This window comes from Ahaetulla prasina, chromosome 1 (genome assembly GCF_028640845.1).
Source record: "Ahaetulla prasina isolate Xishuangbanna chromosome 1, ASM2864084v1, whole genome shotgun sequence".
Classification (NCBI taxonomy): Eukaryota; Metazoa; Chordata; class Lepidosauria; order Squamata; family Colubridae; genus Ahaetulla; species Ahaetulla prasina.
The window spans coordinates 119,245,054-119,260,468 of NC_080539.1; the positions used below are offsets into that span (position 1 = coordinate 119,245,054).

Genomic DNA, 15,415 nt, shown 5'->3' on the forward strand with positions numbered 1-15,415 from the left:
TTTATGATTTTCTTTAGGAGAATGCAGCCTGCAAGGGAAGAATAGAGAAAAAGAAGTGGTAATACAATTTTGTTCATGTAACTGAAATCCTGATTTGGTATTAAAGCTGAAAGGGACCAATTTATCAGTTCTCATTTCATTAAGTGTTCCATTCAGGTTTTTATAAGTTTCCTGAAAAAGATTCATTCTTTTGTCTTAAAACACTGTATTGTGAAAATGTGGGTGTCAGAAGGAATTTAACAAAAGATAGCTGATTAACAAAAGATTACCTAAGAAACAAAATGTATAGTGAGAGAATGAAAATTTACTAACATTTGACTGCAATAGTAAGTTCCATGGCTAGTATACCTGGATTGTTAAATAATTCAAATATACAGTACTATAGTACTAAAGTTTTTATTGACATGCTGGCAAAGAAACACAGGCATTCTTTTTGCCATCTGTTTATAATGCTATATAAAGAAAATGATGCTGGTTGCTGTGGAAACGAACATTTCCAAAACCACAAGTTGCTTAAATGTCTCACCTTTTGAAATCTTGAGCTCTCTCAGGGATGAACACATCTATGGGAAATATATCAGAATTTTCAAGTTACTTTTCCACAAATTATTAACTGTAAAGTGTTCAGTATCTACGTTGTGTAAAAAAATGTAATCTTTGTTCACAGTTAATAGATTGCTTGATATTGTGGAAACAATAATACTTTAGTTACTAAAACTAACTGTCATCTGCTTTTTTACACAATAATATTATATAGATAATGGGATTGTGCAACAGACTGAAAGTATTCTAATGTAAGTTTTACAAACTGGAATTTCTGTATAGGTGCTTTTTGCTGAACCTGTTTACTTTCTTTTCTTTTCTTTGAGCTTCTTCAATAAACATCATGTATGACAGATATATTAATTTCTAAGCCACCCCTTAAAATTTCTGAAAGACACAACTCCTTTAAAAGTGCAAAAAAGATATGCTTTTTATATGTACAAATAGAAATTGTTGAGCACTCTTTCAAATGCTTTGCCCAGCTCTGATACCTACTAGAGATGCCCAGAAATCTAGGGTCAGAAAGTAACTGTAGGAAACATGTTCAAATAGTTGCATTGTTTACTAGGCTTATACAGCTTCCCTCCACAGGTAATGTATAGTCATTGTGAAATCATGTTTTGGATAAGGAGTTCCTGACAGTTCTTGTGTGTGCAGTTATATCTGGTACAAATAATCTCAACCCAACCATGGTTTCTCAGTCTTCCCTTTCTCTTTAATCCACTTGCTCTTCCATCATATATTTGTTTTGCAGCTTCTAGTTTATTCTTTCTAATCAATTTATATCAGGGTATTTCTTTCATACTGTTCACTCACTGTTGTTTTCAGTCCACAGTCATTCAGCATCCATTAATTCTTGATCTTTTCTTCTCATGTTTTTTGATGCACCTAAGTACTTTCTTTCCATGTTCAACTTATTTTTATGTTACCACTGACTCTTGGCTTTGTACTACTCTCTTTGTGAGATATGAGACAATCTGTACAGAGCTATTTTTACATTTTTACATTATTCATTCTTTATAACAGGCCATGTACTTACTGAGTATTATTCTACCAGCAGTTGTGTGTCTTAAAATTGCTTAATCTTTAATGAACATTCCACTAAGGCACAGAAATTCATTTATACTCTCTATATTTTTAAACATATGTTGTAGGTAATTTGCAATTATTCACTTTATTTTCCTTGTCATATGCAACACAGATTTAATGTATTCTCCTAAATGCTACCATTAAAATTACATTGTATTTTAAAGTGTGGATGTGAATTGTTAATCATGTTTCAATTTCTTCCTTGAATTCTTCTAAATTTTTTAAAAAGTGTGTGTTTAGTCTTTACACTATACACTGATTTGTCTGATGATCTATAGATACGATTGCTAAAATGTAATTGTTGAATGGCCTTTGTATAAATTATCGTCCAAAGTTTGCCAAACATTGCCAGAAATGTTTCAATGAATAGAAACCATTGGAATTATAGGTTTATGTCTTATCTTTACTGAGAAGAGAACTAGCTGAATGTTGGAAATTTAAATACTGTATGCAGAGCTTTCATAAGATTGCTTATGTTTGTTTGGTTGATTTATTCTCTTAAACAGATGGACAGTAGTAGGAGGTGTAATTCTTTTAGCATAAAAATTATTATCCAGTGTTACTGTTTGTGTGGGTGGTGCGAGTCTTTGTATCAGCACACTTCAATAGTGTGCTTGTTTCTAAGCAAGGCTTCCCCTCTTCATAGCAAGTCAAGAACATTAAAAGAGTTCTGCATTTACATAGCAATTTGTTAATTTTAAAACTTATTTTTGTCACAAAAATAGCATGGAGAATAATTGTGTTTTCCCGCCTATTGTTTAATTGCTCTGTAAACCTGGATTTGCAGTTGAGACTTGTACAGGCCTAATTCAATTTTAGCTTGAAGGCATAGTGTTTAATAATAATCAGATGGACAAACTAGAATAAGCTACTTTATAATTTTGTGAGTTTATATTTATACTTGTGGTAATATTGTGGCCAAGGTTTTAGGAAGGAATCTGACTCTGATGTTAAGTTGTGTGTGTGCGCGTGCCCCCAGTTCCACTTGTGCTGCTTCCAGCCGCTATTTCCCCTAGAGGAACCTGTCTTCTGCTACATACCCATCAAGAATAATTGCACCATCTGGAAGACTTTTATGTACCTGTGACATGGGTTGAATATCTCTAGGGACATGGATTCAGGTAGAATGTGAATATGACCCCTGAAGCCATTTCAAGTGAATGCCGTAGCTTCTGATTACTAAAGGAGGATTACCGTAGGGTTTATTTGTTTCAAATCTCTTGCAATTAACTTTAGTGAAGACTGATTCCATGTCTTTAATAAAAGTCTGTTTATAACTTTGGATGGCTAGAAAATAAGTTTCTTAGCTCACAGTTTGGAAAGGAAACAAAAATAATCTTAGAAAACACTAGATGGTTTAGATCATATGCATGGATATTACATGAATTTCTATCTACTGGATGTTCTAGCTTAATACCATGGTGGCCACTATTTCTCTGCATGAGTTGCTATGAATTAGCTATTTTAAATGAACTATTTCAGAGATTGGTGCTTCACTGTCTCTATATTCTATTTTTATGTATTTTCTCATTTTTCTGTCATATAATTGACTTCATTTACATTTTCATTCAATCTCAATGAAGATGGATGTGTAGACAGAACTTTCCTAACTTTAGAATTTTGAGCATCTAGTTTGAATACTGATTTCATTTAAATCAGGTGTACAACTTGCAAAATACCTTCAGGGTTAACTGCGTAACTCTACAATCTCTAATGCCCTAGTTTATTAATTTTATTTGCATTTTTACACCCTTCTGTATATGCTACATAAAATGAACCTTCCTCTTGAACATAATGCCCCAATACACAAATTGTTGCTTTAGTAGTTTTGTAACAATAAGAAATACTAAATACAAATACAATGAGTCAAAGATCAAATATTTATCAAGAAGTTCTAATAAACAGAATCAAATGTGGGAAATACATATTGGCTTTTCCAGAACCACATTTTATTCAGGTTTTTTTTGGTTTAAAGACAACTAAATCTGCTGCATCTGGCTAGTTTAAAATTGTTATTTCAAAAATAAAAGATTTCCACGGTTCATAAAGTGTTCTTGGCAACAATTAAAATAATTTGTCATTGCCCTTTTGAATTTTTGTTTGATTTTTCAATCTAGCTCACAACCCTGAGACTCCCTGTGGGTCTCCATGACTGATCCTGGTTAGTTTTTTTGAGATCAACTAGTTATTTAGATTATGCTAATTTATTATAGTATTCAAGCATCACAATGAACATTAATATTTTCTGTAGCTCTCAGAAAGAAGTTGGTTTTGCATAGCTCCTTAAGAACTCAACCCCACATTTTTAGTACTCCCTGAATATATACTTAGGTTTACTTTCAATAAAGCACTGAGATTCAATCTTGTGTCATTTTGACTTTCTACAAAGGCCTCTGGCGTATACGGAGGGACAAGAAACATTCGTGGAAGTAACAATTCAGCTTGAGGCTGGCACTTAGCTTTGGCACACCAATTTTCAATTTCATTATTTTTTAATTGAGAGAATCTTTATAAATTAAAGTATAACTTGGAATAAAGGGAGTTTCTATTGACATATTGTTGGCCAAGCTTTAAAGCTCTGAATTCCAGAATGCTCAGCTAGAATGACCAATAGACAAATTAATTGGGAATTCTGTAGTAGTAGTTTTGGCAATCTAGAGGCCTCAGAATGGGAAACATTGAGAAAACTGGCTTGAATCATGGTTTAAAGTATCTTTACATGATCAGAAATGACCATTATTCAGCGTGTTCAGAATAATCTGCTCAGTATTTAAATAGTTATTCAAATTGGATTTTCAGGTGGTCTTCAGCTTACAATGACAATGGAACCCAAAATTTTCATTGCTAAGCAAGACAGTTTAGTGAATTGTGCCATTTTACAATGTTTTTGCCACAGTTATTAAGCGAATCACTGCAGTTGTTAAGTGAATCTTGTGACTGTTAAGTGAATTTGGCTTACTCTATTACCTTTGCTTGCCGGGAGCCAGCTGGGAAGGTTACAAATGTTGATCACATGACCCCAGGACAGTGCACCTGTCATAAATACATGCCAGTTGTAAAGTGCCCTAATTTTGATCATGTGACCATCGGGATGTTGCAACAGTTGTAAGTGTGAAAAATGGTCAGAAGTCACTTTTTTCAATGCTGTTGTAATTTTGCATGGTCACTAAATGAATGGATATAAGTCGAGGACTACCTGTGTAACTCATTGAAGCACCATTTGGGAATATTATATGAATAATGAGTGCTTGGGGTTCCGTAAAGCTAATACATTTGACAAAAAATACATTTAAGAGAATTCTATAGACTATTTGGACTTATTTGATTCTTTTTTCTTCTTTTTTAGGGGCTTTGTGTCTGACACCAGGAACAATTTGCAGATGAGAGGTCTGGTGGTTTTACTTGTTTCTAAGGCTGCTGGCCCCAACTTGTCAACAGAAGACTCTATTCAGAATGACATTGTCAGTGGGATATACTCCAGGCAAGTATTTGGACAATCCAAAAGTACATATAAATGGTCATCTTTATGTCAATATATATTTATTTTAGATGGATGGATGGATCAATAGATTGATAGAGTGGTGAATAAGAATCAGCAGTGTTCTATTTTGAAGATTTCTACAGCATGGAAAAATCATTTTCAGTGTTTATATAAATTATATATTGTTTGCGCTTTATAGCCCACTCTTAAAAAACATATTATAGTTGCAATGAGAAATATCTTCACAGAACTATTCCTGGGATTGCAGGAAATATTTTTGAAAATGTGTTATTAACCTTATCTTGTTTCATCCCAACAACCTTGTGAAATAGATTGGACTAATAAGTTCCTTGACTAACCACTACAATACCCTTGCCATATCTTAATTACCTGTTCAATTACTTAACTTGGATATTTGGCTATATGTGGCTAGCTATGAATACTTTCTTTAAAAGTCAGTGATGATATATGGAAACTAAGTGCCTTCCTTATATGCCCTAAAACCAGGCAAACCTGTTATATTTCATGTTTACCATGAAACTATTTTTTAACATTCTGATTATCCTGAAAATTGTTTTATTATAAATGCTGGAAAGCAACAAAAGGCTTAGCTGTCAAAAATGCCCATCATTCTTTTGAAATGGAGGTTAAATTCAAGCCACAATAGATTTTGCTTTTCATTTTTCTTATTTCTCTCATAAAAGAGGAGAGAAGTATGTCAGGAAAAGGACTGAACTTCCCCATAATTTGAAGAACATTGTGTAAATGTTCGCTTGTCTAAAAATATGCTATATTTTTATCACATTACTTATGTTCTAAATCCTTAATTCGTGAACATTCCAGGAGAAATGTTAGGTGAATTATTGGTCAGTTGTTGGATGTTTGAAGTTGACTACTTTTTCAAAACCCATGAACTGTCTCTAATACCCTTTATTGCTATTTACCAAAGTAATGAGTGTGAAATCTCATGTGGTTGTTTCAGTGATTAGTAAGCTAGGGGTCATGATTCAGGGCAGTCACACATTACTTTCCTTGATTTTTGTTAATGAAAGCAGCAATAGGATGATGCTGTCTAAATAAAAAAGAGCATGGGGAATGGGCAGTGACTTTTACTTGACTGATTTTTCAATTCAAAATGTATTGCTCATCTCTTTTCTTTTAGAAATAAAGTTGTAGAAAGGTACTAGCTTAATTTTTTTTTTTGCTTTACTAATACATTCATGATATTTTCAGTTTAAAAGTAAGCAGAAATCTTAGGCTATTGCTATCCAAAAGATCTTCATAAGCCTAGATCAGAGGTATCAAACTCATGGCCCTTGGGTCAGATGCGTCATCCGCTGGCCACGCCCACCCTCGTTTTAGCAAAGGGGGGGAAGTCGCATGACGACAATGTGTCGTCACGAGTTTGACGTCTCGGCCTAGATGATCTGACTCGATATTTCATGCCTGAATCTCATATTTCTCCATTATGGTGGAGACAGCAGTCAGAATGGGTGGAGCTCCTCTGTTCAGATTGGATAACTGAGTCTGTTGAAGCTGAAAGTCCCGCCCCTTGCTGCTGGGAACCCCAGATTTTGACTCAGTTGTTCAGCCTGGACGGTTGCGTTGTGGATTCCTCCCTGCCTGAATTGCAGGGTAGATAGTTGTGAGTAATATTTTTCTTATCTTTTTTTCTGGTTTTAGAGCCCCCTTATTAGTTCTGTTGAACTAAGACTTATTGGAGGGGGTTTTGTCCGCTGGCTGCAGAACTTTTATTTAAATTCTGCTTCAATCCTGTTGAGCTGCAGGCGTTCCAGGATATTTTTGGTGGGGTTTTTAACGCCCCCGAAGCCAGCAGGGATGGGATGAGTGGAGTTATTTGCTCCCGGTATCGTTGTGGCAGCTTCTAACGCTGCTGAGGGCTTGCTGGGCGGCGTAGGAATTGTTTGGCTTAGTTTGCCGCCCGGCTTTAAATTTGGTCGCTGAAGAGTTTTGTTTCCGCTCCCACACGGGTAGCCTGCATTTACCCAGCCCTCCGTCTCCTATTTCGTGCAATCTGATTTTTCCGCCAAAACAGTTTAAATGGATCGCTTATTGCAGCTGCGGAAGGAGACGTCAGAGCTTGGTGCTCACTCCGCCTCCCTATCCAAACTCCGGCGGCCATTTTGAGCACATTTGGAGTGAGTCTTCAGAAGATTAGTCCTGAAGCTTCCAGTGGACAGAGTTAGGGGCTAATTTGGGCGTGGAGCTTTGTGCTCTCATTATTTCAGCTGCAGTTCTCCTCCAGTTCGGACTTTAATAGTCAGTTTCTCCTCTCTATTGGCAGCCGCCATTTTGAATTTTAAAAAAAAAAGAGAGAGAGAAAAAACGAGAGAAGTGATCTTTTGGCCTTCTTGAGGTCTAGAAACATCATGCCTAAGGCCTTGGCAAAATCCAACAAATGACAGGGGTCTCCACTGCCAGAGGAGCAGGGCCCATTGGGAGGTGTGTCTTCCAGGGCTCCTACTGCAAAGAGCAGCCGTGCTTCCAAGCAGAAAACCAAGGCCCAACCTACTTCAGGCCGCAGTAAGTCGTCTAAAGCATCTCTGAGGGATGAGCAGAGGAGAGATGAAGCAATACAGAGAATATGTAGTAGGGCAGTCTCTAATTTACCCTCTTCTACAATGGCCAATCCAGAACCCAGTACTTCTTCTGGGCCTCTTATTCGAGAGGGTATTATTTCTACCTCTCCTGGTCAAGCTTCCTTACAATGTTGCCCAGTGGATATTCCTACAGACGCATTATGGGGGGGATCCCTTCCTCCAGTTTCTCATACAGAAGATGCACCAGTTATTGAGTCTCCTGAGGAGTTTTCTCAGACAGTTCCTTCTACTGCAACCCACGTTGTTGGTCAGGGGGCAGAGCCTCTTTTGCCTGTTTCGCCACATATTCAGGCAATCATTGAACAGACGATTCAAAGGACCCTTTTATCGGGCATGCAGATATCTGAGAGGGCTTCCTTGTCCCATTCAAGGCTATCAGTGAGGGAAGAGGATCCTGAAGAGGAAGAAATGCAGTCACAGCTGGGTACAGTCTCGCCTACCCACTCAGTAACTAGCCATCCCTCTCTTTTGGAGGGATTAGAAAGGGGAGATCCTGACCTGTCTGAAGATGAAGGGTTATTACCTGACCAGCCGGCATTTACTGGTCTTTTTCCTCCTAGTCTTTTTTTAAGTCCTTGCTTTTCAAGGCAAAGAATGTGGCTCAATTGAGTTCTTCCTTGGATCAACCTGTGGCATCATCCTCCAAGGGTGCATCTGACATTCTTTTTTCTGAACCTGACCGAGTTCCTGATTCTATTCCAGCACCCCCACTTTTCATGGACGTAATCAAACGCCAGTGGACAGCCCCTGGTTCTTCTACGGTTCCGTCCTCAGCAGACAAACGTTTCTTCAATGTGGACCCCAAATTAGCTTCAGCTCTACAGACACCCACTGTAGATGGTCCAGTTGCAGCTCTGGCATCTTCCTCATCCATTCCGGGCCAGCCTGAAGAGAACCTTCGCCTGGAGGATAGGCGGGCGGAGCAAGTCCTGCAGAGAGCTCATCTAGGTGCAGCTTGGGCAATCCGGTCGGCTTCTTCAGCATCTTTCTTTAATAGGCCCACCTTGTTGTGGCTCAGACAATTACAGGATAAACTTCCAGCAGAGGATACTCGTATCCACCAGGACCTGAATAAGATAATTGCAGCTGTTCAATTTTCGGCGGATGCCACTTTACATGCCATACGTTTTGTTTCCAAATCCATGGCTTCAGCTTTGACGGCTCGACGCTTACTCTGGCTTAGACATTGGCAGGTGGATGCCCGTCACAAATGGAGGCTTGCGTCGGCTCCCTTCGCGGGGGAGCTACTTTTTGGTGCTGCGTTGGACCCCCTATTGGTCGAGACTAAAGACAAAAGAAAGATATTACTTTCAGTCTATCGCAGAGGGGAAGCCAGATTCACTCCTTTTTCCCGTCAATCTTCCTTTCAAGGTTCTGAATGGGGGGTTGGTTCTTCCAAGTTCCAGGGGTCCTGGGCCCCTAGACAAAGAGGAGGTCATGATAGAGTTTCACGGGGTAGGCCCTTTCCTTCCAAGTGGCCCTTTCGTGGAGGAGGAAGTTGTCCATTCCGGCGTCATCGATAAGTGCGTTGCTAGTCCTCCCATAGGGGGCAGATTAGCCTATTTTGCAGATCAATGGGAGTTTACTACTTCTGATAATTGGGTTAAGAATACAATTCGATACGGTTTGTCTCTGGAATTTGTTTCCTTTCCAAAAGATTTTTTCATTCGCTGTCCGGTATCTAGGAACAGGGATAAACGGGCCCACATGGCGGCAGCAGTTAAGCATTTATTGGAGATTAGGGCAATTCAACCAGTTCCCGTAAGGCAAAGGGGACATGGGTTTTATTCTCTTTTGTTCCTAGTTCCCAAATCTTCGGGGGGCTGGAGGCCCATTTTAGACCTCAAGAGACTAAATCGTTTTATTGTTTATCATAAGTTTAAAATGCACTCTCTTCGTTCGATTCTAGATGGCGTTCGGAAGGGCGACTTCCTCACTTCCATTGACCTCAGTGAAGCTTATCTTCATATATCTTCATAGGGCCTCTGGTGGCTCATCAGGCTAATGCAGCCTGTTATTAACAGCAACTGCCTGCAATATTGCAGGTTCAAGTCCCACCAGGCCCAAGGTTGACTCAGCCTTCCATCCTTTATAAGGTAGGTAAAATGAGGACCCAGATTGTTGGGGGGCAATAAGTTGACTTTGTATATAGTATACAATTGGATGAAGACTATTGCCTGACATAGTGTAAGCCGCCCTGAGTCTTCGGAGAAGGGCGGGATATAAGTGCAAATAAAATAAAAATAAAATAAAATAAATAAAAAAAAAATATCCCTATTTTCCCGGATCATAGGAAGTTTCTCCGGTTTTGTTATAAGGGGGTTCACTATCAATATAGGGCACTGCCCTTTGGGTTGTCTTCTGCCCCGATGGTTTTCACCAAAATCTTGGCTGCTATGGCAGCTCATCTTAGGTCCATACCTATTCGACTCTATTGTTATTTGGATGATATTTTAATTTTATCATCGTCAGAGTCAATGGCCAGAAGGGATTTACAGATTGTAGTTCAGACTCTTTCATTACATGGTTTCTCTATTATTATAGAGAAAAGTCATTTGACCCCCTCAACCTGTTTATTCCACTTAGGAGCAAATATTGATTCTGTATTCAGGAGAGACAGAATAGTTTAAGATCTTTAGCTGGTTCCTTAATAAAGGAAAGTAGAGTTTCCTTGCTGTCATTATCCCAACTCCTGGGGAAGATGATTTCAACCATTTCCATCATTCCATGGGCGAGATTTCATTCTAGAGACCTCCAGTGGTTCCTGTTGCCATTCCAAAGAGCGGGCACAGGCAATTCCACTTCCAAAGTTCTGCTGCCCAAGGAGGTTTGCAAGTCCTTCTTCTGGTGGTTGTCATCGGCGATTTCCAAGGGATTTCCTTTGCACGAGCCTCATCGTTTGGTGGTGACTACGGATGCCAGTCTTCTTGGTTGGGGTGCACACCTCAAATCGCTGGTGGCTCAAGGGAGCTGGTCCATCACTGAACGCCGTTTTCCTATCAACCGGCTAGAATTACGGGCTATTTATCTAGCTCTTTGTTTTTTCCAGAACCATCTATCAGGCAAGCATGTACTGGTGCTCACGGACAATATCACAGCCAAGGCTCATGTCAACCGACAAGGGGGCACCAGATCCAAGTCCTTGATGAAGGAAGCAAGGAACCTATTCCTGTGGACCTTCTGTCCTTAACTGCAGAACACATCTCAGGGGTGTCCAATATTCAGGCAGACTGGCTCAGTCGTCGAGTCATCGACCAGGCGGAGTGGCGTCTGCATCCAGATCTGTTCAACGACCTCTCACGTCGATTTGGCATTCCAGTGGTGGACATGTTCGCAACACGGCAGAACACGCAGCTTTCTCGTTTCTTTGCCAGGTTTCCAGATCATCTAGCAGAGGGAGTCGATGCTCTTCGCAGTCCATGGCCAGATGGGTTACTCTACGCGTTCCCTCCTCTCTCAATCATCCCGAGAGTGGTGTGTCGGATTCTGGAGGAACAGGCAGAGGTCATCTTAATTGCCCCACACTGGCCTCGGAGGTCTTGGTTTGCAGACCTCAAGTCGCTGTCAGTGGCCCCCCCTTGGAGGATTCCTCCCAGCAGAGTGTCGCTATCTCAAGGGGCTCTGGTTCATCCAGATCCTTTATGGCTCCAGTTGACCGCCTGGCGCTTGAGCGGGGCGCCATGAGAAGAGACAATATGTCTGCCAGGCTTATCCGGACTATGTTAGCGTCACGGAGGCCTTCCACTGAACGCATTTACTCAGCCTCCTGGCGGGCCTTTTGTTCCTGGTGTCAAAGGGCGGGGGTTTCTCCACTCCGGGTTTCTATTTTGCAGATATTGGAATTTTTGCAGGAAGGGTTAGACAAAGGCCAACGCCCTTCATAGACAGGTAGCAGCTATCTCCACGGTTTTATCCTGTGATCCACTGACTTCCTTGTCTCAACATCCTTCTATCAGGAGGTTTTTCAAAGGGGCCAAAAATTTATGTCCTCCCATGGTCCACAGATATCCCACTTGGGATCTTTCGCTGGTTCTAAATTCCCTAACAGGGCCTCCTTATGAGCCATTGAGGTCTACCTCTCTGAGGCTATTAACTTGTAAGGTTGCCTTTTTGGTGGCTATCACCTCTGCCAGAAGGATTTCAGAATTAGCTGCCCTCTCTGTACGCAGTGATCTTTGTGTTTTCCATCCAGATCGAGTGGTGCTCCATTTGGACCCTTCATTCATTCCTAAAGTAAATTCAGTTTTCCATCGCATGCAGGAACTTAATTTGCCTAATTTTTGCCCTCACCCAGTTCACGGGTTAGAACGCCGTTGGCATACTTTAGATGTTAGAAGAGCTTTGAGAATTTACATTAAGAGAACAGCAGAGTTAAGGAGAACAGAGTCCTTGTTTGTGTCTTTCCTTCCTGTTTCTTTAGGGCGTAAGGTGACTTCGTCCACCATAGGCAGATGGATTAGGCATACGATAGCCAAGGCTTACGAGATGAGATCCCTGCCTAGGCCCCCACGTTTAACAGCGCATTCCACTCACAGTGCAGCTACCTCAGCGGCCTGGTCTACTCAGGCATCCTTGCCAGAGATATGCAGGGCAGCCACCTGGTCGTCGCCCTCTCCGTTTATTAGACACTACAGAGTGGGCAAGTATGCTTCGGCTGAAGCTGCCTTTGGCCGTAGGGTGCTGCAGCAGGTACTTGTATCTGAGGTTGAATCTGTCCAGACCGATCCCTCCCGTAGTTAGGGACACTAGGCTTTGGTATGTCCCACTCTGACTGCTGTCTCCACCATAACGGAGAAGGGGCATTGGTACTTACCTGAGATGCACCTTCTAGTTCAGTGGAGACAGCAGTCAGCCCCTCCCTATTTCGGTCTGGATCCTCTTTTTGTTTGTTTGTTTTGGATAATAAAATTTGATTTCTCTATTTTCCATGACGCATTGAGTCTGGTTTTTCTCGCCTTCATCAAAATCTGGGGTTCCCAGCAGCAAGGGGCGGGACTTTCAGCTTCAACAGACTCAGTTATCCAATCTGAACAGAGGAGCTCCACCCACTCTGACTGCTGTCTCCACTGAACTAGAAGGTGCGTCTCAGGTAAGTACCAACGCCCCATCTCAGTATGGAAGGAAACGTGAGTAGTGTTCCTTATTGTGAGCACAATTACAACAGTTCTATTAATAACCATTCAAAGTTTCAATGGCACTGAAAAAAGTGACATGACCATTTTTCACGTTTACAAGTTTTGCAGCATCCCCATGGTCACGTGATCAAAATTCAGATGCTTGGCAACTAGTTCATACCTATGACTGTTGCCGCATCCTGAGGTCATGTGATCCCCTTTTGCAACCATCTGACCGTCAACGTTAACAACCAGGTTACTAACTCATTAACTGCAGTGATTCACTTAACAACTGTGGCCAGAAAGATCATAAAATGGGGCAAAACTCACTTAGTAAATTTTCACTTAACAACAAGGACTACCGATACTTCTAATTTCTAATTCTATCTAGTAAAGGCTCTTTCAGTGTGAAATTAATTTCAGAAATAAATATCTGCAATGGTTTCATGAAATCTTCTCAACCACAGTTCAGTGCATATTTCTTATGGAGCATTTAATGTATAAATAAAATACAAAATTCTGCAATGGCCAAATAACTTTTTACATGGTTCAATTTAATAATTTTATGAAACTGGACCAAAGTAGTAAATTAACATTTTAACTATGAATTTCTGAATTAATAGCTTCTCTTCTCGTAGAATTCTAATTCTTTCTTCCTCATTCATACCATAGTTCTAATAGTGAAGTGTAATTTCTGTATTTTTATCAGTGGATATTACAGTCTTCTCATTATTAGATGCTACAGTATTAGGAACACTAAATTAGTCAACTGAGATTTAACATTTTGGTAGAGGGGTAGGAATAATTTTTTGTTTGTTTGTTTGTTTGTTTTTTGTTTACATTTATACCCCGCCCTTCTCCGAAGACTCAGGGCGGCTTACAGTGTATAAGGCAATAGTCTCATTCTATTTGTATATTTTTACAAAGTCAACTTATTGCCCCCCCAACAATCTGGGTCCTCATTTTACCTACCTTATAAAGGATGGAAGGCTGAGTCAACCTTGGGCCGGGCTCGAACCTGCAGTAATTGCAGGCTTTGTGTTCTTAATAACAGGCTTTACCAGCGTGAGCTAAACCGGCCCAAGTTAATGGTTAAAATTCCACGGTAAGGTAGCTTTAAAATTAAAGCCAAGGAAATTTCAGTTCTGAGTTTATACAGGTAGTCCTCGATTTATGACTACAACTGAGCTCAAAATTTCGGTTGCTAAGCAAGACAGTTAATTGAATTTTGTTCCATTTCCAACCTTTCTTGCCACCGTTGTTAAGTGAATCACTTCAGTTTTTAAGTTAGTAACACAGTTGTCAAATGAATCTGGCTTCCCTATTGACTTTGCTTGTCAAAAGGTTGCAGAAAATGATCGCATGACCCTGGGACACAGTCACCGTCATAAATACAAGACAGTTGCCAAGCAAATCTTAATTTTGATCTTGTGACCATGGGAATGCTGCAGTGCTTATAAGTATGAAAGAGAGTCATAAGTGACTTTTTTTAGTGCCATTGTAACTTCAAACGGTCACTAAACAATGGTTGTAAGTCAAGAACTACCTGTATGCACTATTTGGCAAATTTACAAAAAATTGTTTGATTCCGTGTTTAGTAAATTTGTAGACTTGACTAAGAACCAGGATTGTATGAAAGAGATAAAAGAGATGTAACTTGCAACTGTACATACGAGAACACAAAACTTGAAAAATTTAGAGATAGTTTTTAAAACTTAAATATCCTGCTGCATATACTCTTTTATTTTTACTTTGCTTTCTGTCATGAGCTATTATCACTCCATTTCCTCTGAAATTACACTTGAGACTCCCCAGAAAAGTTCACTGAAATGCTCTGTAGCAAGAATTCAACTTGGATGAAGAACAGTGTTTCTATCATCAGCTGTTAATAGAATTTTGTATAATTTTTGGTTATGTATTTGAAGCCTGAGTGTAGTGCCATAATAGCTGTTAGTTGACATTCATTTATTTCGTACAGTAGGAATTAATATTTTTGGCTCATTTAACAGTTCTGGGGTTTGGAAAATGAGGGCTCGATGTAGTTTGTGAAAGTACACATGATTTTCAGTAGAACTGAAGTAACTATAAAGACATTGCTGCAATTCTGAAGACCAACGTTTTAGAGAAAATTGAATTGAAAGACTCAGCTGCATATGTTTTGGTAATATATTTTATTTATAGGGTTGTTAATTGGTCTTTGACTTTTAGATTTGTTAATGACTGGGTATAACAATGGATTCTAACCTCTGCTGCTTTATATTAGGACTCGCTCACACATTGTTTTGTGCAGTTTTGTTGGCCTAATCTGGGTGTTGGCAACCTGCGGCTCCAGAGCCACATGTGGGCTTTTCATCCCTCTGCTGCAGCTCCCTGTTGCAGCAAAGGGATGAAAGAGCTGTCACCCTGTCGCAGCGGTGGCAGTGGTGATGGCCAGAGCCTTAGTGCGGCAGAGGAGCAACCCTGCACTTGCTGAAACAGCATTCTGCCTTCGTTGTGGTGTATTTGCTGTTGCTGCCACCATGGCCTGCCTGCTGCTCTCGCAGTGCTTTGCACAACAAAGTGAAATT

At 40.1% G+C, this 15,415-nt stretch overlaps 1 protein-coding gene across 1 annotated transcript in view; it reads left to right on the plus strand.

Moving 5' to 3' along the window:
• PDSS2 (decaprenyl diphosphate synthase subunit 2) overlaps positions 1-15,415 on the plus strand; it is a 106,788-nt gene that overhangs the window by 10,046 nt on the left and 81,327 nt on the right. The window contains exon 2 of the mRNA XM_058174403.1: positions 4,979-5,113. Within this exon, the coding sequence (XP_058030386.1) occupies positions 4,979-5,113 (135 nt within the window). The remainder of the gene's footprint in view (positions 1-4,978; positions 5,114-15,415) is intronic.